This window comes from Corvus cornix, chromosome 1A, assembly GCF_000738735.6.
Source record: "Corvus cornix cornix isolate S_Up_H32 chromosome 1A, ASM73873v5, whole genome shotgun sequence".
In the NCBI taxonomy this organism is placed as follows: domain Eukaryota; kingdom Metazoa; phylum Chordata; class Aves; order Passeriformes; family Corvidae; genus Corvus; species Corvus cornix.
In genome coordinates this window covers 57,761,104-57,788,595 of record NC_047057.1, presented here as the reverse complement: position 1 = coordinate 57,788,595, position 27,492 = coordinate 57,761,104, and the positions used below count along the sequence as shown (strand labels likewise).

The window sequence follows — 27,492 nt, the reverse complement described above, 5'->3', positions numbered from 1 at the left end:
TCCTTTTTTGTTTTTTCTTTCTTTCTTTTTTCTTTTTTGTTCTCATGAGTCACCTGCACAGTATGCTTGATTTCTATGCGAAGCAAAAGTGGTCAGTGCAGCACGTGGTGTGGATGTGCCGCTGGGATCCTCTGGCCAAGCCCAAGGTGAAGATGAGGCAGCTCCAGCAGCAGGGCCACTTGGGGCCGCAGGGCCACGGGGTGCAGGTGACAGCCAGGGAAGCCGAAGTTACCCACGGAGAGTTGCTCTTCAAGACTGACATCTAGATCCCGCAGAACTATCACTCAGAAGGGAAGTGAAACCTGGTGAACGTGGTTTGGGACACAAAGGAAAGACATGAAAGCTCAAAGGATATTCAAGAACAAATTGTTTCGTGGTTCTGAACCATTATGACATTTTTGTCTTACTGAGCCAGCTGAAGACCCAAGAGGTTCCCAGTATCTCAGGGCACTCTCTATCTGTACTTCCTCTCTGCTTTCAGGAGAGGCTAGATAGTGTAATAAGTGTTGGCTCTGCAGCTGCCAGCACCTGGTAATGCACACAAGGCAGACAAGATTCCATGCAATATCTTGATTAGTAGTTGGTTATTTTTCATGTATATAAACTGTATTGGGTTGTGTGTTTGCTTGCCTGTGGACACATGCATTATGTCATCTATTTTTACACTGTTTAGTTGTCTGCAAATGTAGAGGTATCATGGAACTGTTGCAGGGTGGAAACACAAAGGACTGTGTGTCCTGCAAGCCTTTTAAATATACTAAAACACAAATTAAAGCACCTTGTCTTTTGGGCTCAAAAGTGAGGGTGGTGCCAGGGAAAAGTGCTAGAAAGCTTTGAACTGATATTTTTCCTTTGCTTGTTTGTTACATGAATGCTGGGCCCCACAAAAACTTTTTTTTCTGTGGTATTTTGAGTGTTATCACATGATGAAGTATAATTGTAATCTATCTGTCACACTTCCTAACCTGTAGGGGTGTCCTTAGCTGTTAGATTAATTCATTATGAACAAGTGACAGCTTCAAATGTGAGAATAAAGGATTTGCCCCCTGCCAGAAAACCAGAGTTAAAAGATTAAGCATGGCTGTACAAACCATTATTTCCCAATTTGAGTACCTGTACTGTTGATATCCACAGCACTTGCTGAATGAAAGAAGCAGGTGTGTTTCTTTTATGAAACTTTTCTAAAGAAGTCAGATTTAGAAATTGATCACATTTGATTTTATTTTATCTTGGGATTTTATCTGGGTTTTTTAATACTGTGAGAGAATGAACAGCCTAGGAATGTGTAAGTCCTTCCTTTGACCTGTCAAGATAAACCTAGTGAACGAAGTTTTAAAAGGCAAGTAGTGCTCAGTTTGGCAAGCTTTGTCATTGAGTTATTCTTCCTTACAAGCAGGAAGATGAAAACAGTGATAGTAGATATGACTCGAGGCAAGTGGGGGTTTCAAAATTAGATCCTTGGCTGTATGGAGACACTTATATTAGGATGAAATCACTAGGGATATAAATTCAATGGCTTCATATTAAGACACATTAATCCTGAGTTTAACGTGGCCTTAATTTACTGCAGTTTAATCCTCCTGCTTTTTGCTTTCTGCTGGGAACTTGTACTATGAAACATGAAAATTGTTGTGATACCAAAGTGCTTTGACACTGTGTTCCAATAAGCTTGTCAAATGTAAAACTTAATTCTGCAAGATTAATTTCTCTGCAATTTCAGAGGCTGCTATTTTGAGGTACATTTTGGAATACTCTAACGTGGTAGCATGAAATAACAGAATGCATTGGTGTTCTGTTTGGTGGATGGCTTTCATTCCAGAAAAGAGACTCTCGGACACTGTCTATGCTCTTTTTGAGTAACAAAATATATAAACGTACCTTTGATAGGGCCTGGAAGTTAGAGCTACTAAGAAAGAGGTAAATAAAATATGCACAACACACAGACAACCTCTGTTGTCAGTAATCTGATACCCTTTGACCTGTCCACACAATGCTTAGTTTTGCTACAGTAAATATCAAATATTGGAATACTAAATTCTTTATCAGGCAGAAATAATCTAAATTTTGCCTAGTGTGGAGTAGCAGAAAATATTTGATCTTAACTCTTGCCAGACTCCCATCCAGACTATTTCAGTATCTGATTTCCTATAATCACAGTTTTCCTCTCTGCCTTTTTATTAGTGTTATCCCTTGGCTTACAGTCAAAATATGGCTCCCAGGCAGTACACAAGGCAATGTGACCACTATCTTTTCCAGAAAGCAAACATCTTGTCCAGGATTCACCCAGAAAGGACCCAAGTTTCACACTAAGGGCTTAGCAGAGCTTGATCAAGGTGGATATGTTGGTCTATCTTACTCTTTTCCTCAATAAATTAATCATAGAATCATCTTTTGACAGGCCAAGAGCATGGTCATCTAATATTAACTATTCATTCTGTGAAGCCTCAACATACCTCTTTGTCTGTACATCCAACTTTAAATGGATGTAACCATTCATCTTCCTAGCAATAATCTTGTTTCTATTCTTCAGCTGAGACCCATTGTTTGGCCACCATGGTGGCTGACTGGATGAGACCTTTGAATTTAAACTTCTTTTGATGTTCAGTCTTGCCCGGGACAAATAAGGTACAGAAAGGAAGAAAAGGCTGATGGAGGTAAAAGACAAATCCACAGGTCGATGTTATGTGACGAACAAAGTGAACAAAATAATCTCAAAAGCTTTGGTTTACATGGAGGCTGAAAAAGTCTTGACATGTAGCAATCTGGACGAGACCACATCTTTTCACTTTGATCTTGACGTGATGAAGTGGTCACAGAACAAAAGCCCCTGGGAAGGGGCAAGCGGCAGACTTCAAACAATATACAATGATTACATGTTGAGAGCATAAGTACACTTTCAGAACTGAGGCAGTTTTGGAAATGGTGGTGTCATAAACAACATAAAAAACTTTCATCATGATTTACCTAACATTAAGCTTCTTACATGACAGTGGCAAAACAGCTTTAGACAACTTGGAGCTTTAGAAAATTTCTGCCATGATTGATTTGGATTATACAATGATCTTCCAAACTCCTGTGCCTCTTCCACACAGTTATTAAAATTTGGGGGTTTTAGCCATAGGTGAAGATGTATTAAACACATACAGGAAAAAAACAAGAAAAAGAGAATGAAAGAACAAGAATTTTACACAGAATGACTAAAAATCAGAGACTTTAAAGCCCTTCTGCAGAATATTCTCAGAAAGTAAGGAACTGTGCCTCCAGTCCACATTCTTGAATACTTTCTCAAACATCCCCATGTCCCAAAGATTTATTTTCATTTATAAAAAAAATGTTTTTAAGTGTAGTCCTCAGGGGTTCAGCTGATGCCCCTTATCAGTATTTCCACTAACATCCTGGATTGCACATTCCATAGAAGAGCATAAAGTGCTATAGCGTTGGGTTTTTTTAAATTTAATTTGGAACTTCTTCACCCTTTCCATAATTATTTTCATCATTATTTTTACCTTGTAGCTCCTATATTCTTGTAATGACACATAAGAAGGTGCTTAAAGGTCTTCTTGAAAGTGGCATTGCACAGCGCGTAGCAAGCGGGGTTGATGGTGCTGTTGATGTAACAGAGCCAGTAACCTATGGTCCATACGGTGCTAGGGATGCAGGATGTGCAGAAGCTGTTGATGAGCACCATCACATTGTATGGGGTCCAGGTGATGATGAAGGCCAGGAGGATGGCCAAAATAGTCCTTGTCACTTTTTTCTCCCTAGAAGGGGGTGGTTTCTTTTTGGCTGGCTGCTTTGTCATCTTGACGATTTTCCGGGCGACGCTGTTCTGCTTCTCTTCCCCGTTCGTGCCTACAATCTCCACGGTAGTGTTGGTAGGGGCACAGCAGTCCCCCTTTTGGGACTTGGTGACTATCCTGATGCACGTCAGCTTGGAGTTCTCTGCTTTGAGATGGTCTTGGGAGGCAGAAGCCTGTCTGGCATCTTTGGTAGCTTCGTCCTCTTTCAAGTTGGAAGCAACCACACTGACGGAGGTGGAGTCATTGGAGCTCTCCTTCTCCCCTTGAACACAGTCTTCAGTCACAGTCTCTTCGCTGGTTTTTCCATTCTGAATTTTGCTGTGCTCCAACCCATCTCCACTGGTTGGGATATTGTTATTGTTTGGTTTCACTATTTTACCTTGGACAAGGCTGGGGGAAACTGTTTCTTGGTTTTGGGTGGCTTCCTTTTTTCCTTTCTTTATCCGACTCTTACTGGCTCGAGAGATTTGCCAGTAAAGGACAGTCATGATGATAACAGGCAAATAGAAGGCTGCAATGGCAGTGCCAAATGTGACAGCAGGGTTGGAAAAAAACTGGATGTAGCAATCCCCATCCGGGACAGTCCTTCCTCCCACAATAAATTGCCAGAAGAGAATTGCAGGGGCCCACAGGATGAAGGACAGGACCCAGGCAGCTGCGATCATCATGCCTGCCATCTTCGTGGTCCGCTTCACAGGATATGTCAGAGGTTTGGTGACACAAAAGTATCTGTCAAAGCTGATAATGAGCAGGTTCATTACAGAGGCGTTGCTGACCACATAGTCAAGAGCCAGCCAGAGGTCACACACCACAGGCCCTAAGGGCCAGTAGCCTATCACAGTGTAGAGGGTGTACAGGTTCATGGAAAAGATGCCGATGATCAAGTCAGCACAGGCCAGGCTGAACAGGAAATAATTGTTGACAGTCTGGAGGTGCCTGTTGACTTTGATTGACACCATAACCAGGATGTTCCCAATTATGGTGACTAGACTGAGAGACCCTGCCACCAGGACGATGAACACCACCTCAACAGTTTTATAAGGGCTTTCCAAAGCCATCACATTTTCAGTGGAAGAGTTTATGTACGTTGAGTTATTCATTTCGCTTCTGATAACAAGGTACCCAGTTACAACTTAAGCCTGCAGAGGAGAGAAAAGAAAACAGATACCATCAGGAAGTTAGTTTCTTTGCCTTTAAGGAATGGATCCCAAAAAAGCTCGACATGACAGGAGTTGAAAGGTAGATGTATTCAGGAAAAACCAGTCAGCTTTGGCTAAAGGAAACACCTTACAGTGTACAGTTTAAGAGTAACAGAACAATAGGCTAGGTCTAAGCATGTGAGAAAGGCACACATTTGGATCCAACACTACATTTTTAAGTTCTCAGATACAATTTTCTCTTTGTTACTTTTTTACAACTAATGTTGACTTGAATATTTTGGAACTGAACCTGCATATTGTTTTCTTTCTTGCTAACAGAACAGTTCACTTTGCGCATTTCAAACCCTATTCCAAATAAAAAGTCTGGACCTGAGGGTGCAACACCCTTATAACCCAAAGTGAAGCTGTGATTTACTGAGAGGCAGATGACATGAAGGAGATTTCTGTTTCCATCTTTCTTTCCTGTTCCACCCGGGCATGTTTCTGTGAGGTTTATGGAATGGGTTTTTATCATATTTCCTCCCAATTTTCTTACCCTGCAGTTCCTTTTATAGTCAACACGTACAAAGATTTTGGCACTGCATCAAACTAATTAGTCTGTCAATAAAGCAAAAGAGGGTGATTCTGTTGAAGTTAACAGAGTTAGTAAACTCACATCAGTTGAGCGTTTGGCTATCTAGTTAGATGCATACATAATTTATTTCTACTTTTTTCAATTTCAATGTTTCAACAAGTAAGATTAAAGTTATTTTTTACTTAGTTTTGAGCATTTGTATCTGGATAAGGCAGTGTTGTTTGGGTAGAGTTTTTTAAAACACAATGAGATTATCTTTTGATGCTTGCTTGATACTTTTCTCATGATTTTTCAAATCACAATATTTTTAACTGGTATCACATTAAACTACAACAAAAGGTCTGAAATGGATAGCAGGGTAATGCTAAATAAAGAAACAGATAAAAATAGTTCTGTTTACACATAGCAATTCTTTTTGTGCCCTGTATACCCTACTGGCAGTGTTCAATAAATAGCAATTAAATTGCTAGCAATACACATTTGAGAGAAGACTGAGAAAACAGTGCATGCTTTTGCCTTCAGGATATGTTCTATCATTTTGTGCATCCCCTGGAAGTCAATAGAATGCACTGGAATTGTACAGCCCATCTCTGACTGCTCATTATTTATGAGCTGTGCTCAAGAGATTATTGAAGCATGAAGGCCAGATGTGACAGGGAAGTTAGGTTTTTTCTAATTACAATATTCTCCTTTTTTTTCCCCCCACACATAAGGCCTCACTTCCTTAAGAAAGAGTTTCTAAATGTGGTGGTGCAATCAAAGGAAGACAAAAAATTCATCTATGTATAGCCCCTCCAAACACCAGGGATTCAGGAATTCTCTGGTCTCTCTGACTAACCTGCTGCTGTACAGGCATAGGCAGTCCACGTCACTTAAGAGGAGCAATGCATTTTTACTGTCATTTCAGAACTGTGCTTTGCTTTTCTTTTTTTTTTCAGATGTGAAAGAAAGAAAGAAGATGATGCAAAATGTCAGCACAGCAGCAAAACCCCTTCTGACCTCTCGGAAAAATAAGAGAGTATGTCCCCATGGAAAAGTCAAAATGCTAAACCAGGGTAAAAGGTTTTCTGTCTGAGGCAACTTTGTAATCTTGCAATTTACACTTAAAGAAATACAACTGGCAGAGGGTGGGGCTCTTTGAAAGCCTTTGCTTTCAAAAACAGCTAAAATTTTTTTGCCAATTCCATGTTGAAGTGAATACATGAATAAGTAGAGGAACATAAGGCTAGACAGGCATTATTTTCCTTCTATCTGTTTAGAGGTACATCCCTAAAATTCTTGGGATCAGGTTCGAGACAACAAAAAAAGGAGGAGGAATGCTTTAGCAAAGTGTGTTCTTTGTACAGTAAGAATAGGCTGAGTGCAATGGAGCAGAATTTCTACTCTGTGCAAACACATCCACAGGACACCTTTAATATATAGGACTGTCATTTCAGCATTTCCTTGCGTATTTTTCTCCCAAAGCTTCACAGCTGAGCAGCTGGTTATCCAGTTAGATGTGTTAAGACATCAATTTTTTGGACAAGCTAAGAATTACTCCCAAGCAGAGTTGTTTATGAACATTCTTAACAGAATGCATTTTTAATGAAAAGACAAAATCACACATAGAGATGTATTGATTTAAAAAAAAAAAAAATTCAGCTGAAGAGGGTTTGTGATCCAGGGCTCTGCAGCTACCTCTGGTGACAGAAAGTGAGTGGGGGAGCAAAAATGGAAATGACTGAGAATGGATCAGAGCTGAAAAAAATAGTGCTTTATGATAAGGAAACAAATGTTTCTCTGCAATAAATTTTTGAAAAACTGTTCAGAAGTTCTGCTTCATTCCACCAAAGAACAAAATTAATTTTAAAAACTTGAAACTTGTTGTGAAACCAAATTGCCATCTCCCAGCTAACTTTATTCCTGAGTTTTTTCAGGTAAAATTTTTTACACACTTTCACTGGAAATATTAGTAATTCAATTCCCCTGATTTTATGGGAATCTATGGGATGCAAGGAGATGGATGAAAGCTAAAAGCTAATTTTACTTGCTAGGAATAGGATTTCCCTGTGTTGATGCAAATGGAAGCAAAACAAAGTAGTCCCTTTCCCAGTGATCTGTGCACAAAACTTTCCAGCCTTTGAAAAGGTTGGTAATTGTGGACTGCAAATTCCATAGATGGTGACAGCTTTCTGAGGTACAGGGAAACATCTGCTGTCACCAGCTCCAGTGGAAACTTCCTTTGCCTGCATCACTGTGATTGTAAAGTGAAGCATGTTTTGCTGTGTATGTTGATGAGAGGGTGTAGGGCTGGAGAGAAACATCTGATTTCCACTGACATATATTGTCACTGCTGAGAGTACAAATATTACATGAGCAGAGGCAGGGCTGTGCACGCTTCCTAACCCAAGAGCCCCTGCAATCTTCTGGGCTCCTTCCTGTTGGCTCCAGTAGAGCTGGAATCAGGTGCACAGAGAGGGTTCTGTTTCTTGTCGTGGCCACTTGCTGCCTCAGTACAGGACTGCCTGCGGACTGCTTTTGTTTTTGTCTTGCCACAGAGCCCATCTCTCCTGCTGGAGAGGCAGTTGTTATGGGAGCAGATGTTATTCATCAGGCAGACCTAGGGGCAGAGGCATTTTAAGGTAATATGACCTCCGGTGTGAGAAATACCAGATCTTACTCTTGAGCAAACAGAGCTCTCCTCTGCAAGCCCATGGGTGTTTGTGTGAGTTACACAATATGGCACTGACTCCCATGGGCTACCATAATTTATCCTCCTATACTAAGTGCATTCTTGCTAAACAGAGGATACCCAGAAAAGGCAAGGAATGTCTCTTGTGACCTGAAAAGCAACCAAGTTAATATTCTGAAATATATTTCAAAATATATATGACTTCGTGGAGTGGAAACACCATAATCGCTGCACGGAATATGTCCAAAGCCAAGAAATCCACATATAAATTAATTCATTGTTTATATTTGATATGTACGTGCGAAACATTCCCAGTGCAGTAGTTCCTCCCTCTAAAGAACTCATAGTGCTGAAAATCATTCCCTTCTTTTGACTGGACAACAGTTTAGGGCAGAACTGGAGCATACTTAAGCACTACATCCTGCTGAGTTGTGCTTTCCACTTACCCCAACAGGAACACATCCATTTGGTGCAGGCGAATCTTGTAGCAAACACTGTAATTTTAAGTTTAAAATATATCTCCAACATCTGTCACAAAACAGAATGTAGAAATGTTTGGTATATTGAAAAAAATGGCTGAAACATCACGCCTGTCAGAGTGTGTTAGACAAACCCTTCTTCCGTATTGTGCATATTGACAAGTTAAATTTGGTAAGGATTTAATGTCTTCTTTGAATTCTCTGAAACCATATAAAGGTCAAGACGTGAAAGAGGTAACAAATGATCTGCACCTGAAAGTTATATTTGTGATTTAAACAGGATTACCCAAGACTCTGTGCATTGCTATTCTGAGTGCATTTCAACATGCAACTCTCAAGCAGAAGTTACTTTAACTTTCTTTTTCTGATCTAGCTCCTATTCAGCCCAAACCTATGTAAAATGGATTTGATGTTTGCTGTAGCAATAATAGAATTTTTTTTCCTGAACCGATTTTTATCCTGAATTGAATTGATTTTGATTCTACATTTCTTCCTCACACCATTTTAAACTCACAGTATGAAAAGAAAAAGAGAGAAACAAAATCCCTACATCTGTGACAAATATCCTAGGTCTGTTAGCCAGAATTTATTGCAGACTTTAAGAGAGAACTATAGATGTAGTCTGGACTTTTGGTAAAAAAACATTTCAGAAAATACCCCAACACCTGAAGAATAAAATCTTCACCACATGGGTTATCTTCTGCAATCCTTTTGAAACTAGAAACATCTTTGCTAAATGTTATGGTCTTGGTGTGGTCCATTTGTTTTAATTTTCATGCACTTTTGTTTATCTCAATCAACACATGTCCTACAAAAAAGATATCCTGTGGGCCTGCCTGGATCTACTTTTCTCCATCTCATTGTGAAGAATACCTAAGGGCAAAATTAAAAATTTCTGCATGTATCTTGAAACAACAAGTAGATCAGAGTCAAAGAGCATTAAAAAAACCAAACCAACAGTGTGCCACAAGCAACAATTGAACAAGGCAGAAATGAAAACATTCCCCCAAAAGCAGCAGGGGACTGTACATGAGAAGGTATCAATGCTGGCACCAAAAGTGCTGCCTCAGGGCAAGTCAGGGTCTGAGGATTTGTAAAGCTGTTAACTACATCTTGCACACTGCTGCTCTTATAGTCTAAAGCTATATAGGAGCAAATGTAGAAAAACTATTTGGAAGTAAATATAGTGCAATGAGCCCAACTTGTTTGTATTAAATATCACACAAAGAAAAGTATAGTCAATATAATAAAAAAAACTCAAACAAAGAATAACCTCTCTGGTGTCAGGAAATTAAAAAGAAAAAAAAAAGGGTAGTTTTTCCTCAAAGATATGGATAACCAAGTATTTCTAATATATGGGTACTGTTATTACAATTACTACTGTTATGTTGATAGTCACCTGTTGGTACTGAGGCACGTGAAATATTACCTTTCTGTAAGTATAGGTTTGGCTGCAGATATGTTTTTGTTTTCCAGGACCTGAGTAATCAAGAGAGAATTTACATTCTGTCTTTGGGCAGCTGATACCATTACAAGCTAAACTCTGCATCCTACTGCATTGGGCAAACCTGAAAAATATGCTTAATCAGCATGGTTTTATCTAACTGGTTTTGATCCACAAAAAGGGATTTTTACCTCCTGGACTAGAGAAGATACTTTGACTCACATGCCTCCTTATTCTTGCTAGGATCATCTTGGTCCAGAAGGGAAATAGCCAAGTCTCTTGGTGAAGTTATGGAAGGTTTTCCTCGCTGTTCTTGTGGAACCATGAGATATATCCCTATGATAAAAGTGACTGAATACAATGATCCATATCATTCCGTCTGAGTCCCACCTGCAATGCTGTGCACCTCAGCTTGTCAGAGGTGCTTACACAGTAGAGGGAATTTTCAGGATAGCAGTTGTAAAGCAGAGGGTTTCAGCACTACATTTCAGTCAAAGTCAGTAGTTAGGGATGCTCTTGCTGTTGAAAGCTAGAACCAAAGAGCATTTTTTCTGGTGGTTTTTTTTTTTCTTTTTTTTTTTCCTTTTTTTTTTTTTTGTTTTTCAGGTAAGCTGTGAAATATGTCTACTTGCTAAAATCAAAATAAATTTATAATCCAGAAATCAGAGAAAAAAGTAAAATTTAGTCTTTGGAGTATGAAAGGCAAACTGGAGCTCTTATTGAAGCATCCCACAGCTTTCTCTAGAGGGTTGAGTTAAATGGATAGGATCTCCATCTAGAGGCACAGATAAGCAGCTGCCACATAAAACAGTAATTTCCAGCAGTAGGATAGTTTCAAAATATGTTAAAAACTTAGATAATTACTTACGTCTTAGGCAGAGGAGCCCCACATTTTATTGCAATTTACTTTTTATTATAATTAATGAGCAGAGACATAATTTGATGAAAACCTGAAACCATTACAGTTAAATATTCCTGGAGCAAGCAGTCTGGGTGAAGAGGTATATGGCCCTGGGATTAGCTCAGTCTGTCAGAGCCTGGTACTAATCACACCATGGTTCTGGGTTCAATCCCTGGATAGGCCATTCATTTAAGAGCTGGACTTGATGATCCTTGTGGATCCTTCCAAATCAGAATATTCTGTGATCTAGTTACACTGGGGCACCCACTGCACAGAAGCACATGCTTAGGCCTGAGCTTATTCACTGCAACCATCATTTAGTCATCTATCTGGGCATGACCCAACTCCTTCGAGAGGCCATAAATGGGTCAGAAGAGTGGATGATGTCATTAAAAGGTAAAATCTAGGGACTAGCTCACGGCACATACACATTTCATCAGGGCACCTATACTGGTTTATACTTGCAGAGGTTATAGGAGAACTAGAAAAGGGACTTACCCTGACAGGAGCACTGACAGATGTCAGTAAGTCACTCTTTTCCTCCTTGTGCTGCACCACTGTTGCTGGAAGTTGCCTGAAGCTCCACACACCCATCACCCAGCAAGTTTTATCTGACTATAAGTGTCTTCTTCAAACACTTTAGATAAAATAATCATGCCAGAACTCAGACTAAAGTTATACCTATCCTCGGCCATGAGAAAGGTTGCCTCAGCAGAAGAGTTATTTAAGTTTCTGTTCAGATTGAATTGAGGATCATTAGGTTATATTCTCTGAAGGAACAGTGTGGTGTGAGTCAAGTTGTCCCTCTGCAGCCCAGCACAAATTGGAGGCACAGTACTTCATTATCCTCAGATCAGCTATCACACCTGTGCTGTTAAATACAGAAACCTTATGAGACCTACTCGAAGTCCCTGAGTGACAAGTAGTGAAGCTGCTGAAAGAGGAGAGGGATCAGAAGGCTGACTGAAACCAACTTAGAATTTATTCTTACCCAAAGCTAATGTATAAGAGGAACGCACCTCTTTTAAGAAACATACAAGCAGACCTATAAAAAATCCCCCCAGACCAAACCAACAACCAACCAACCCCCCCAGACAAAACAAAATAATAAAAATCAAAACCCAAATCCCAGTCTTTCTAGTCTTTCCTGGCTTAATTTTTTTTTTTTTCCCTGGAAGAGCCTGTAGGAATATTGGTCATGAAAAAACCCCAGAGAACTGCAATACAGCACAGGGAGGGTCCCTTAAGGAACCATGGATTAACCCCCTCAACTTGCCAGTGAGCCCAGAAAAGATGCTGTGATATTTCAGTGAATGCCTGCAAATCCCTCCAAATCATAGAACTCCTTTTGGGATCATGGATAAACCCATGGAGACTCTGACTCTGTTCCTCAGACAGAGTCAGAGTAGGGCTTCTGACAGGAATATTAACATATGAGAGACAAAGAGACTCTTCCTGAAGCTAAAGAAAATCTCTCCTTTTCCCTAGGTTGTAAACAGTGTTAGTATGTGGCTTTTGCACGGGATTTTCTTATTCACTCACTAAGATCTATCAGATGATCCTTGAATCTGCTTTGGAAAGTACCTCATTTCTTTACTCAGCAAATGATTTTAAAATTCTTTTAAACACCATCATGGTCAGTCTTACATGAAATTCTCAAGAGCTTGAAAATCTAGTCTGTTCTGCTTCCGTGTCCATAAATTCTGGGGATGTTTACACATCTTCCATCTCACTTAACAGCTTACCTGAGATGTAGATTAGAAGCACAGAGAAGAATGCTGACTCAGATATAACAGGGAATGGCTCAAATTCTTTGCAAGTATTTAAGCATATATTGAACAGAAGTTCAAACTTGTTTCTGAGAGAGCAGCTAAATCTTTTTTATGTCTGTATTACTGAAGATTGCATTTGAAGCAGTGATAATGAAATACTGAAGGAACTTAATTTGGATCTTACCTTACCAGAAAGCAGTGATACCTAAATTTCCAACCAGAATCTATATTTCCAAGCTCATTCTGCAGTCTGAGAAAAGTTTGTGAAAGAAGGAAAGAGGGTGGCAACACCTAACAAAATATTTATAAAAACATTTAAAAATCTCAAAGGAAGTGTTTTCTGCAGCTAATTATAAACTTGTGGGTCACAGCTATGAATGTTTGCTGTGGGTCTGCATGATCATCTCCCCTTTTGTGAGCAGAGAACCTCAAAGATTGCATAGTCCTTGCCAATGAAAGGAGATATTTATTCAGCAGCTTTTCATGGCTACTGCATTAGTATAGGTTCCATAAGTCTCTGACTATGCTGTTTCACTGCATGACTGCTACCAACTTTAATTACATAGACTCTAGCTACAGACTAATTGTATTTTGACTCCATTACGGGTTTAACAAATCTGTGTTTGAATCTGGCTCTGATACATGGGTCCAGATATTGGTCCTAACATGCTGCAGCTACTCTTAGCAAGGTAAAATACCTTAGCTTTGCATTAATTCACCATGCCTCTAAGAGAAGCCCCTACCCTCTGTCAAAAAATAATGTAATGTTTAACAAGCTTAACTTAATAACAGGAGACTGAGGGACTTTTCTCTGACCATGTACCTTCTGCAAAAATTATGTTCATCATCAGTGGGCCTAAGACTAAAGGCCCAGGAAGACTAAAATGCATAAGCAAATACTCTCAAGCTCTCTGCTTATTTTGGTTTTTAAAGAGACGTTGTAAAGCCTGTTCACATCAGATTTTGACCTCTCTTGAATATTTGCCAAAATAAAATAATGGGAACATATGAAATGTAGGGTTTCAGAAGGGCTAAATTGGATTACTTGAAGCCAAAACCATTAAAAACCTGAGGGGCATTAACTAGCACAGGGTAGAGAAAAGCAAGGCCATTACTGTGCGCACAGATCTGCAAACTTCACAAACTCATCTTGGTACTTTATCAGTGAAGTCTGCGTGATACAAAATTTCCACAGAGTGATGGTGATGAATATATTTGATGTCCCTTGCACATTCCATTCTACGTCAAAGATGAGTTTTTAATTAAAAGAGAGAAAGACTTTGATTTTGAAATTTAGAAGCTGTGCCGCTGTATTTTTACCACATGGGAACTGCCACATTGTGGCAGAAGCACCATGTCAGCTTCAGCACAACTGTTGCTACAATGACTTGACTTGCTGATGAAGTCAGTTCCTCTCCCATTTCTGGTGTTGAGGATCTCAAACTCTTTTTATTAAAGTCCTGAAATTCCACAGTTATGCTGTACATTGCTCTCTGCCTTTCTTTCGCAGGCTTATCTGTTACTGTCTGCAAGTTTCCTGTTTCTGCTTCTACATCTCAGGCCACATTTCCACAGCAAACATGTCTAAGGACAAAAAGACTACTAACTAATATATTTTGTTTTCTGAGGTTTCACTTTACCTTATTCTTCTGCAGTGGTCCACTTCCCTGAACCTAAGTCCATCTTTACATAACAACTCTTTAAATTGGGACTTTGTGGTAAAGCAAACTTATGGGAAGTAAAATTAAATCTAGATAGGAATAGTATCTAGCAGCGTGCCTAGGGAACAATCTCCTCCATCAATCTGCTGTGTCCCTGAAGTGTCATGTTGGGGATTAAATCCCTCCCACTGTGCCATGCAACAGCAGCAGAACCACTCAGCAGTGATTGCTGCACTGCAACGTGCCTCCACACAGAGCAAACCTGTTTGAAGAGCACAAGAACATACCTAGAGAAAGACATAAAAATGTGTGGGGAAAGAGAAAATAATAAATGGGGTGAATGTGAGAGGGAGGAAATCGGGACAAGACTGAGGTGTGAATAAAAAAGAAAATAAGTTAATTAGAGGAAAGCAAGAAAGGGTGACTGCAAGAGAAGCAGTTCTGCAATGCATTCACATGGGCTCTTCACATTGTCACCCTTTAATGCCTATTTTTGGTAGAAATACCTCACTGACCCTAGTTTCAGTACCTGTCTGTATTATCCTATGACAGTCCACACAGAGATAGGGTAACATTTCTTCAAGCCTTGCACTTTGAACAGTATCGTGGAAACACTGAAGTGATTTGAAGTTTGGAATCTCACCTCAGTTGTCATTTAAACATTTAAGTTCTTAAAGCCACTGCTATTCACTGAGACTTGGCCTCTATAACCTCTTTAAAGAAGAGGATAGAAATTATTTTTTCAAAAAGTTATCATCTTCTTTCATAATCAGAAATTCCAATGTATTTATTACTTGTATAGAGATTATTTTTTCTCCAGTAAATTTCTTTTTGGTTTTTTGTGTGCTATTATCTATGTTGTGATCATGAACTTATTTCCTCCTTTTCCTATCATTATTTTCTTGCTCAGTTCTGCATCAAAGCCATGACCTCGAGTCTGGGATCATTAACAATCATTTCCACAAAGGGTCTGCCTCTAAATGATATGGGATTCTGATAATCAACTGGGATTCAGATTTTTATCTCCAGGTAAAGATGGCAGTTATCAAAGGGTTTCTATATTACTGCCTGTCATCCCTGGGGATGAGTAAAGCATTCAAAATACTCAGTTGAAAGAAAATGACACAAAGTAAACAGAAAAGGGAAACTGTGACTGAATTTGGGGGACCCCTGGAGTGGGGTACATCCCTTCTGTGTCAGCTGAACTGGCAGAGGAACAGCTCAGTGCTGTGGACCAGCCACAGCTCTGCATGAGGTCACATCTTGGGACTTTCAGTTGTCTTGCTGTCTCTTTTCCCCCTGCTCTTGGTTGTATTAACAAGGGGTGCCTCAGCATCTCTTCTCCTTAACAGTGACAATTTTCTCTCAGATATTTGCAGCAGCTTTGCATTAGGACCTGATCTGTAGCCTGTAAGTCTGGGACAGACCTACACCACTCTTCTCATTGATCCATTTCCCTTTTCATTTTTCCTTGCTGCCTAATGCAACATCTGCTCCCCTTCAGCCTCTCTGGTCCTTCTTACCCTCTTCATCAGCTCTCTGCTGTTCACATCCATCTTCTGGCTATCATTTTTCCTGAGGCTACCACTGTGTTGCTTTTCTCATCTCCTGGTCTAACAGGTATTGGTTTTGCTGGCAGTGCTCAGCTCCCATTTCTCTGAGCACTTTAAACTGCAGAAAGACAAAAGAGGCTCCTGCAGTCTCAAATAAACCTCCTAAGGGTTGTAGCAGGAAGCAATGCTGTGATAGCACATTATGGTGCTGCCCTCCCACTAAAAGCCAATGTTGGGTGAACTTGACCTCTGTCTCTACCAGACAACTTGCAGAAATAATCCTAACCTTCAACAGCTTTGCTCTGAAGTTTGTAAGAAATGGGTACATCATTACTGACTGTTCCAAAATCATGAGACACAATTTTGCTCCCTCTTTGAGAATTATCCGTGGGGCAGAGTATCTTTTTTGCAATATGCTTTATGTAGGAGAAGTAATGAAAATTGTTTTGGATGAGAAATGCAGAAGAGTTGTGACTGGAGAATGAGGAGACATAACCATGGCTGGAGTATTCTGCCAATCTGTGTGTTAGACTGTGAAGTGAATCAGACCCCTCTGAGCAGGATTTTTTTTAGGAAACATCAAGAGTGATCTGTGGTGAGGGTAGTTTGAAGGGATGACCTTACAACAGCATTCTAACAATGAGAAAGTATCCAGTAGTAACAGAGCAACAGCAGGACTAAGGGGAACAGAGATGGTAACATTACCTAATTTATGTATATAAAATGACCAATAATATTACACACAGAACGTGTGCCTATGCTCAATTATTTCCTCATAAGCTGGTCACATCAACACAGTCACTGCCCAGGGTGGAAGTGAGATAACCCAGGTGGGAAGGTGGAAGGAATATGGGAGGTGATTTTGCCCTGCTGAGGTTTGTGGCTCTCTGCAGCTCTCCGAGGCTGAGGCTGAACAAAGCCTCAGTAACACCACCCTGATTTGCAGATGCCATGTACCCCAGTTGCACACGCCTTGTGATACTCTCTGAGAAATCTGTGGCTCAAAGGCTCATTTCACAGCTCCTTGCTCTCAGTCACTCATGCAATAAACCTGTGACTTCAAAGGGACAGCTGAAAGGAAATGTTTTCAGAGAAAAAAGGAAAAAAAAAAAGATTGTCTGCTTGTCCCTTTTTTTCTGTTCATGATATAACAGGCTTAGGATGTTTTGGTATAACTGCTTCTCAGTGGGTTATTTTTCCCTTCTTACTTTACAAAAGCCACAAAAAAACCCCTGGCAGTGAGGAAGAAAACAGCTTTGTGATCCCAATCCAGATGCTTTCATCTTAGAGTGGGCTTGTCAAAGACTAGGCTCCTTGGGTCAAGCTGGACCCAAGATAGGGACTCTTCTCACTCAGTTTTTTATTTTAGGGCTTTCAGCAGTAGCACATGCTAAAGCACTACTGCTCCCTGCTGCAGACCCAGCCACAGAGTAAACAGAAAAATCTCTGAGGGTTGGTGGTGTCCTTTCAGGCTGTAGGCAAATCACTAACATGACATTTTCTTGTCTCTTAATGTAAATGAGGTTCATTTCTAAATTCAACACTTTTTGAGGCTTTTAACATGTTATCTATACCATCAATGTCCTAGATATGTATAAAGTCCTGAATGCCTTTCACAAACTTTCTAAAGCATTTTTTGGTTTGGGTTTGGTTTTTGTTTTATTTTTTAGTACATATAAAGCTATATAAAAGTATGATTAGATTTCTTTTTAAATTTTTAATTAGTTTGTATCTATTTGTTGATCTGCTCTTGATCTGTTGTGATACACAATGCAATCCCATTGAATGTTAGAAGCATTGAACAACACCAAATAATTATAATGCAGACACTCTTATTTGTAGAAAGACATAGCAGAGGTATTTACAGTCAGGTTAATGTTTAACCTCTTAATCTTTCTAATGTTATGATTGGAAAATGCCCTTTAAATTTAATTATCTGCTTCTGTACATTTACTACTTTGCAAGTGAGCATTTAAAATGTCATTTTTCTTTACCGAGATCTTTCATAATTTTGTATACACTCATAATGATACTGGTCATCCTAAACAAATGCTATCCAACCCACCATGCCACTGACCTGGGCATTTATTTTCTTCTTAATTGTGTAAGGTCTGTAGATCTCAGACCTTGTAATTTAAGGGATAGCATGCTTTCTCCTTAACCCCACCATCTATTAAAAGCATTTCAATGACAACACATTTGCATTGCATCACCTTTGTAGAGAAGATCAAGCATCTCAAAGATGGCATTCACAAGTAATATAATCATATCTGGTAAGAAGAAAAATGTCTTTTCTAGCTAATCCTGCTGGATGTTGTGATTTACTAAATTTGTACCCCATACCTCTGCACAATCTGTTTATAATTAAACATAATAACACAGTTCATAGCCATTTTCAACTACAGAAATTATGGCAGAGAGATTAAAAGAGCTGAACTCTTACACTTTCTCTGGGAGAATCTCTTCTTGCTGCCTTGTAATCTTCACAGGTGAAGGGGGGTTGTTGCTCTACATCAGGTACTGAGAACCTGATGCAATTTGCCTTGTACTACACAGAGTCAATATGACTTCAACTCCCATGTAAATACACATGGACTTCAAACACAAGCAGAAATTTGTGTTTCAGGCATTCTAGCAAATTTGTCATTAACCTGCAGCACATGACTTGTGATACCTCCTGTTCTTTCAATGCTGGGAAACGGGGTGACATTTGAGAGCGAGTTAATGGCAAATAAATGGTGATGCAGCTTGTTCTGATATCTGCTTGGTAATAAAGATAATGCAGTAAAAAGAGGAAAAATTCATCCATTTCCTAGTTGTTCTTTCTAAATCTTGTGATGAATGTTGTACTTCTGTGGCCAGGGAGTGGTTTATTCTACCTGTTTGCTAGGGTCAGGATAAAAATAAAGCTTATGTGGTGAATTTGGATAAGTGAGCCAAAAGTTTTGGGTTTTCAAGGCTCTATGCAGGAAGTGACAAAAGACATTTGAGATTTTTATCCTTCTGAAAGTTCCTAAACTCTATTTTGAGACTTATAAGCAAAGTGACAAAGGTAGTAGTATTAATGAAGGGGAATGCCAAGTAGGTTAAAGCTTCATTTTAGATATTTTTTTTTCCTTTTGTCCTCCTATTTTTATTCAAGGAGGTGTTTTATCCCCAAGAGTGACAGCAACTACTCCAGCAAACACAGAGGTTTGTTAGACCTAATCACTATTCAAGAAATCATTTTTCCTGCTTCCTTAAAATGAGTCTGTTCTGCAACAGATAGAAAATCAAAAGCTCATAATGCCTTCAAAGCATAATCTCTCTCTCTCTGTGTGTGTATGTATATTTACATATTTATGCTCTATTGTAGTTTTTTATTTCCTATCTTTTTCATTCTTTACTAATATATTTCTCAATATGGTTGATCTGCATTGCATTTTTTCCTCTTTATCTGTTTTTCTTGTCGTGTACACAAGGGGTTTGGACAGAACTGTGAATATTAGACAAAGGAAAATAAATCCAATATGATCCAATTATATTTGCTAATCAACAATAGCCAGTGTTTCTGTCAGAAGGTGCACACGCATTGAATGTACGGTGTGTTTCTATCTCTCCTCTATATTGTTTGGGTTTGAGATTCACAGAATTAATCTGAGCTCCCTCTGTAGCTAACAGAGCTATCTCTTCATGACAAAAATACACAGATAATGTTTGCTTGTGCTAGATTCACTTCATCTGCTCTGCAAACATGCTACTTTTGTGCAGGTTTAAGAATTAATTAAATATCCAGCTGCTCATAAAAACAGCAATCAGCGGAAGGATATTAGAGAGTGTTCATGGATTGAGCTGTGAAATTCCACACATCAGCATTGGCCCTGGAAGCCTGACTTCAGAGAGTGCTGAGAGCAGGGCTCCACTGTATAAGCTACATTACTCATCCACAGTCCAATTTCAGAGCCTGAAATCTCATGGTAAATTGCTCTGAAGAAAGATCAATAGGTCAAAAGCCCTGTGTATGCCAATGGCAAAACTTCTGTTGCTTTTGGTAGGCTCACGACTTTTCTATAAAATAGGAAAAAGCCAGGATTGGTGTCTGGGGACTAGTCCTAGTTCATTGTTTTATTAGATCCAGAATCATATTCTGCTGTTCCCTGCTGTAAACTGTCCTGGGATCACCCTTGCTATTCATCACTTAGGAGAAAACTCCGTCTTCAGTATCCGTTTGTAACATTAAGAGTGCCCAACCAAGCATTTCCTCCTTCTAAAGGACAATATTTCTCTTTTCTCCCCTTAGCACAGGGTCATGCAAAACTATCTAGGGCTGTGACTGTTGCCAGGTCATTGCCATATATATCTTGGAAAAAAAAAACCTGCAAAGTATAAAGTTGGGTTCAGGTTTGGAACCCAGTGGGCTTCTGATACCCCAGAGCTGTAGATACAGTCTGCTTTGCTGGTTTTCCAGGTGTATTTACTGGACAGTGGTCCCCTCCTTTTAAGCATCTGCTGCAGTTCACCCATCCTGTTTATGTCCAAATGGATCTCCATGTATATGACTACTCTGAGCTCATAAAGTAACATGGAACCTTAACTGATAAAAGGACTTTGTAAATGACAGGGACTAGCAGCATCATCAATAAAAAGAGCATAGTAATAGTTCTATGAAGATTGTGATAATCAGCAGAACAACTGAGGAATAAAATAACATCATTTTCATTCACCTATTCTATGGAGAGGATGTGGCTAACAGGCTTTCCTTTATAAATTGGAAATTAAAACTCTGGGAAAAGCTGCAGGGACAAGAGCTACTGGGATGTCATGGGATGGGATGAGTTGGAGGAAGTCCTGACAAAGACAAGGTCATCAGTACAAACAGAAGGAGAGGAAGGAAATTATATGACTGCCATGAGCAAGTGCTTCTCTGAACAAAATAAAATAGACCTAAGTCACCACCATTTTTACTCAGGTCTTGTCCCTTAAGTGAATAAGACAAAGGAACAAATAAATAACAGCAAAAAGAATTGAACTCCCCCACATTTGCCCTATCACCTCTTAAAAAAAATGTTTCTGTTTGTCGAAACATTAGTATGAGACTCAGACTTTTCAGTAGCTCCTTTATGCCACTCCTGTGGTGTAAAGTAATGGAAAAGCTTCCAGGCAACTGAATATTTTCCCCCTGCTGTAAGTTCTCTGGGTGGCTTAGACCCAACATTTAAAAACTCTTACAAGTGTGAATAACCTCAAGATACCACAGGTGGCAACATCTAACATTTAGTACAAAGGCCACTAATTACAGCTCTCTGTGTAAAAGGAAAGCAAAAAGCAATGCTATATATATGTCTCCCTCTCAAAAGAGAATCAATAGAGACTACAGGAAATTTCTTAGAGAACTGTTGGACAGAAGATTGGTTCTTTCAGTTCAGTCACCGAACCCACACAGAGGGGCTGAAGTGATGCAGTATTCCCTAGGGCAACTGGGCTCTGCCTGCAAGACTGGGGATGAGAATCCCCACTGGGATAAACATGGTCTTTCCTTCTTCTACTCACATTGCTTTCTGCCCTGATTCTCCTAAGTCACTAATCACTGCAGTGGCAGTGGCTCTCATCCACCAGACATCAGCTTTGGATATCTCATTTCCCACAGTCCAAGAAGGACTGTGTCCAGCAGATCAGAAGTATCTGTAATATAGCAGAGATGTCTAATTTTTTAAAAAATGCTTTTGTCCAGTGACTGATGCATCTTGGAAAGTAGTTTAAGAGCAGACCATATGTCCAAGATCAATGACAAGGGATATTCTGTTTGATAGAGTGAAGCACGTGACCTGGAAGGGAAGGCTGAGGGGAGTGAGAGTGTTTAGCCTGAAGAAGAGATGGCTGGGGTAGCAGCCTGCCAGTACCTACAGGGAATCTACTGAGAAGATGGAGCCAGTCTTTTTATAGTGGTGTGTAGTGGGAGGATGAAAGAAAGAAGACAAAAGGTTTTGATGATATCAAGGAAAAAAAGAGGCCAGCAAAGCAGTGGACACAGATTTGTGTACAGGGTCCATCCCTGGAAGTTTTTCAAGCCAAAACAGATAAAATCCTGAGCAACCTGGTCTGAACTCCACACTGACCCTACTTTGAGGATGAAATTGGAGTGGAGACCTCCTGAGGCTCTATCCCTATGAATTATTCTATGTTCCTGTGATTCTAGCATATGCCATGAAGTTTGCAGGTACTCTGGATCAGGAAAGCAGGAACACAAATACCTTTGTTTAATATAGAGTCAGATATGATGAAAGCAACCCATGTGATTGTGCAGAAAGCAGTCTGTGAGTCTGGGAGAAGCACATTGGAGAGAAAAACAAACAGCATCATGCAGGTCCTTGGCTTCTCACTCAGAGTAAGTCAACATCTGAGCTGCGCCAGAATGAACTGCCCCTTAGTCACCTGCCTGCAGTTTGCAGTGTGGGATATCTGCTGCTTCCCAGGAGCTGAAGCTGAGATCATCAGAGAATCAGAAAGAGATCCTCTTTGCCCCAGTTTCCACAGCTCTGACCTGTTGTTGACCACTAGATAGCCTTAGCAGCCAGTCTGAAAGAAAGAGATGCTGAGGGTGGGTGGAAGGGCCCACAGAGAACATCTTAAGGTGTAGAGATCAGACTCTTACAGAGTTCTGCCCTGATTACATCATTTTGGAGAAATATACACGGAGAAAGGTATAATGTGAGCAAAGTTGTGTGCTGGCAAAATTTCACTGCAAGAGTGAGTACTCAGGTGCATACCTCAGCTCATGCCAAAGCAAAATGCATTTAAGCACAAGTGAATTAGGTTCCATGTTTGTCCTTAACTCTTATTTCTGTTCTTGTCCTACCACAAGTTCACATAGACATTGTAACGAATCACATGAGAAGATCCCAAGCTCTACACTGTCTTCCAAAAAAGTGCTACCTTGTGCATAAGCAAGAGAAATGACAGTTTTAGCAGGCCCTGGCAGAACTGTGGAATAATAGTGAACAGGATCACACAGCAGTCAGCCTTTCCATCTCCATTACATGATATGTATCTTTCCCCCCCCTCCAAATTGCTTTTACCAGCAACCATGACAGCTGTCTGTCTCTGATCCCAAGCATGCACGTCTTGAAGGAGCAGCTGCTTCCCCTCTGAGCATAATGGCCCTGACATGAATGGAGTCTGCAATGATGATGCAGCTGAGATTCATTTTCCAGTGTAAAGGCTCAGCACAGCAGCATCAAGAGAGCCAACCACATACAGTTCAAGCACAAAGGCTTGTAGGAAAGTAGCCAGACTCTTTGGGTTATCATTTCTGCTGTTAACTTGGAGGTTCTGTTATTCACCCATTGTTGAAGAGGTTGAGGGTATAGAGATTCATTCCATTTAAAGAATAGTCAGTTCACTGATGCTCTATGAAGAGTTACCTCTATAATTAGTCCAGCTCTAATTACAACCCAGCCAGAACAGCATTCTCAGTTTTTTGACTGTCATTATAGTATCAGAAATATACTTTGTAAAATACTTGAGTGTGAAAAAAAAAAGCAGAAGGATGTGTTGTGGCAGAACTGTTACAACTAGAAGTGATGACGATATTGCACATGATAACACAGAGCTTTTGAAGGAACAAGAGTTTTGGCATAAAAACAATGATTTAGATTAAACTTTTCTGGAATCACTGTCTGTCTCTGAAAACTGTGGGCACAACACATCATCCCTGACCTCAAAGGCACCTCTGGCACCCAGAGGTGCTATTGCTTATGACAGTCTATTTATCCATTTCAGTCTCCTGTCTGTCCCTTTTTTCCCCCTCTTTTTCCTGCTCCAAATTTATCTTGCAACTCAGAGCTCAAAGATCTGCAGGGCATTGGTGATGTCTCATTCACATCAGAGAGATGCTGAGCACAATAGGCATGCCAAGACACGAGAGCTGCTATATAACTGCATGGCATGCCATAGTCCAAGGCATGGAGGAGAGCTGAAGGTTTGTTCACCTTTTCATTTTCTTGTTTGTTTACAGGCAATGAAACAGGCAAGCACTGAATTTATTTTTGGCACATTTTTATACACAGCCTGTGCTTGCTGGGAGGTGGTGGGATTTTGGGGCACATCACTGATGGCAGGCATTTCCATGTACACACAGACAGCTTTTGCTAAGGGAGAACTACAATAATGCTCAAGGAGAAAGGAGAAAGCAGGGTCTAAGAAAGGAAAAAGGGAAGTTAAGAGGATCCATTTAAATGCAGCAGAGCTGAGCTAAAACCTGGATCAAAGCCTTGAAATTATACCATGAAGTTGGTAGAAGCCTGGTAGAACTGGCCCAAATGAGACTGCTAAATAATAAGTGACTCATGCTTATAATTCCCCCTCTCTTTCTTTTTTGTGTGCTGAAGGTAAGTGAATCCTTATGCCATATTGCTACATTCAGTGAAACCATAAATAAGCAAGTTAGTATTATTACAGCTCCAGCTATAATAATGAAACCTGGCAAGGGCCTGAAAGGTTTTCAGTATTTTCACCAAAAATAGCAAGAACAAAACAAGCAGTCCACCACCTCCAGTTTTCATCAAATTCTTTATATATTAAATTATTCTGGAAAGACATAATATTGCCAATTGTTATATATTATTGCCTCATGGATGCCAGATAGATTGTGTTATCATAACGACCTCTCTTTTGCTTTAAAAGTTCTATCAGCGGATCCAGGAACAGAAAAACTCCCTGGAATAGCTATAAGTTTGGATTCATTAATTCATCCTTTCCCCTAACTGGTTCTCTGATGCCATTTGAAATGAAAGTGCTGAAAATATTCCAAACACATTTTCTTCCCTAAAGATTGTTTGATGCATACCACAGTGTTTTCCATCATTTGTATCCACTAAGCTCTGCACTGTCTTTCTCTCTCTCTGTTCTGTCGTTTGCTGTGCTCCCAGGAGATTAACAAGATAAGTTATTTAAGTTTTGACAACTCTGCAGGGCTGCTTTCAAAGCAGCATTTTTTTTCATGCTCATTTTTTTTCTACTTGGAGAAAGTATCTTTCCTTCTGGAACAAACTTCTGAAAAACATTCTGCCTTGTATTTGCTTTTCCTGCTAATCTTTCTCTCCAGTGTTGTAGGCATTCAGGAAATAAAAGTGCCAGTTCTGAGACCTGAAGGGCTGTGGTGCTTAGAAGGTAAGAAAGGTCTTATCAGAGGGTTACTGTTCTTTGAATTCAGAGCAAGTCCCCTACATTTGGCTGTTCCTTCTGAAAATGCTCATGCAAGCTTTCTAAAGGCTATCTGAATCCAGAAAAAAATCTTCTTTATGACACTTAGATGAGTTCATTCCTTCACAACATCATAGATAGTTGAAATACCACTTTAAAGCATACTTTAAATGGGGAAGCTCACAGCTTTAAAGAAAGTCACAGTTATCACATGCCTGGAAAGAAATTGTAATTATGATAAGGATTTTGAATCCTGTGAAAGAAAGTCAAAGTATGGGTGCCCAGAGGGGTATAACTTTTTAATTATTATTTTTTTATTTCCTGGTTTATCTGGTAATATTCAATAGAAACCTGAGTAGCTTCCTGCAAAGAGTATTTCAGTTACTATTAACACTACTAGATAGGAATAAAAGCCATGCAGGTATCAGGAGCCCTGTCATGTGTCAGTGTGCAGTTCAGTACCTGGCTTCTTGTGGTGGTTACAGACTTACTGGTTAATTACTACAGAACAAAGAGAGAGTGAAGGAGAGAGTTTTCGTACCTATAGCAGCTGATGCTTAACAGTGGTACCTAAGTTAGCAGACTCACCTTCAGCTCTTCAGTGAATGAAGATGGGGAAGATCTTTCACAGTCATTTGACTTTTCAGACCTCTGAAACCTTTCTCTCTGATCCCTCTTAGGCTTCTAACCCAAGAATCTCAGCTGCAGCTTAGTGGAGCATGAGCCCCATCATGCCAAAGAGTGAACTGTGCTATTTAGTTTCTGTTATCCAGTTTGATCTTTGGGAGTCTTTCAATATCTCATCTTTGTCTCATCTCCCCTCCACAAATTATTGTGCAACCTGATGTGGAGAAAATGGCAGTCAAACAAGTATGTTATAAACACCTTGTGATGAGTGGAGCAAACAGCATGGCAATAAAGTTGACCAGCCAGCCTCCCTCACGGGTTGCTTTTTATTGTGTTCAGCTGCAAGTGTCATTCCCCTAATGCTGCCCATTCATCTTGTGCTGGGTTGCAAGTCAAACCTGCTGACACTCATGGTCTCTTGGGGCTGGAGAGATCCAGCTGTGGCCCACTCATGGCAAATAAACTGTCTCATAAAAATACAAGGGTTCCCCCATAATTTTTTCTCCTGACTTTTTGTATCGTTGCTATGGAATAGATGATCGCAACTGGACAGTCCACAAAGGCATTTCTTGGCATGTCAGACAGCTGTGTATCATTTATTTGAGATGCCACGGCAATATCAGAGGGATTCAGGATGGAGAATAAAAGATATGGTAAAATCTAAGCAGAGTGTAGTGGCACTATAATTGAGGGAAGATACAGGAAAATGGAGTTTACCTACAAGTAAACTGAAAAGTGTAAATTTGCTGGTACTCCTCTAGTGGAGTAACACTCACTGGGGAAGGAAAAAGCTGTTTTGTGAGATGAGGGGGGAAAAAAGAAAAGAGAAAAATTCAAGCAGGTTGTTGTAGAAGATTATAGGGGTAATTTATATGAAAGCAGCTGCTCAGTTTCTCAACCTGAGTCAAACTGAGACAAAAGGTCAGAGAAAACAGTGATGGCAGTTCAATATCTACTTCAATAAGCAGCAAAGTGACTTTGCCCTCTGCAATCTTTCAACATGAAGAAAGACTGCCTTGATTTTTTTGCACTTAATGAAAGTAAATCATGTCCGGCTCTAGAAAGTTCAATAAACCTTTCTGGTTAACACATTTTAGAAATGGTTACAGTCAAACCATCTAGTTAATCTGAAATCCTAAAGCAGATGCTTTGACAACTCCACAATATTTACATCTTCTAATCCTGTCACCACAGCAGGCAGAGACTTTTTGTGCTTCACTATAGAAATAGATTTCCTGCTTCTTGTTTTTCTGTTGAGTCATAAAAAATTCCCTGCTATAAAAGATCCAAAACCAATTTACATCTGTCTTTTCATATCCTTGTTCAATTATGGTTTCTATTACCTCAAAAGTTATCTTAAATGCTCCCTATTGTCCAAGAGGTAGGTAATTAAATAAATAAACAATTTAACTGCAAGGGAAAGAAAAGCTTCATTCCAGTATTTACCACAAAGTACTCCAAGGAACTGGTTCCAAGCTGTATAATGGCTACACTGGGTTAAGAGTCTTCTCTCTGAACATTTCAGATACAAAGGTCTTTTACCTCTTCTGTCTCTACCAAGGTTAATTTAGCTGACCTACTGAGACATCAGAGACTGCCGCTATCTAGCTTGAAGAGGAAAAGGAGATGATGCAGTGATCACATGAAATGCTCTGTGTCAGACAGAGGTT

At 39.8% G+C, this 27,492-nt stretch overlaps 1 protein-coding gene across 4 annotated transcripts in view; it reads right to left on the bottom strand.

The window, feature by feature from the left end:
- Window positions 1–3: 3 nt before the first annotated feature.
- Window positions 4–27,492, bottom strand: part of CHRM2 (cholinergic receptor muscarinic 2) — an 86,423-nt gene continuing 58,934 nt past the window's right edge. The window contains exons 1-3 of one of the 4 annotated variants that reach the window (XM_010410399.4): window positions 8,652–8,736; window positions 3,507–4,939; window positions 4–302 (exon numbers count right to left, since the gene is read on the bottom strand). In XM_010410399.4, the coding sequence (XP_010408701.1) occupies window positions 281–302; window positions 3,507–4,900 (1,416 nt within the window). In that variant the 5' untranslated portion in view covers window positions 4,901–4,939; window positions 8,652–8,736 and the 3' untranslated portion in view covers window positions 4–280. Of the gene's footprint in view, window positions 4,940–8,651; window positions 8,737–27,492 lie in introns of those variants that run through there. The other 3 variants (XR_005604543.1, XM_039571453.1, XM_039571454.1) reach the window with 3 other exon arrangements.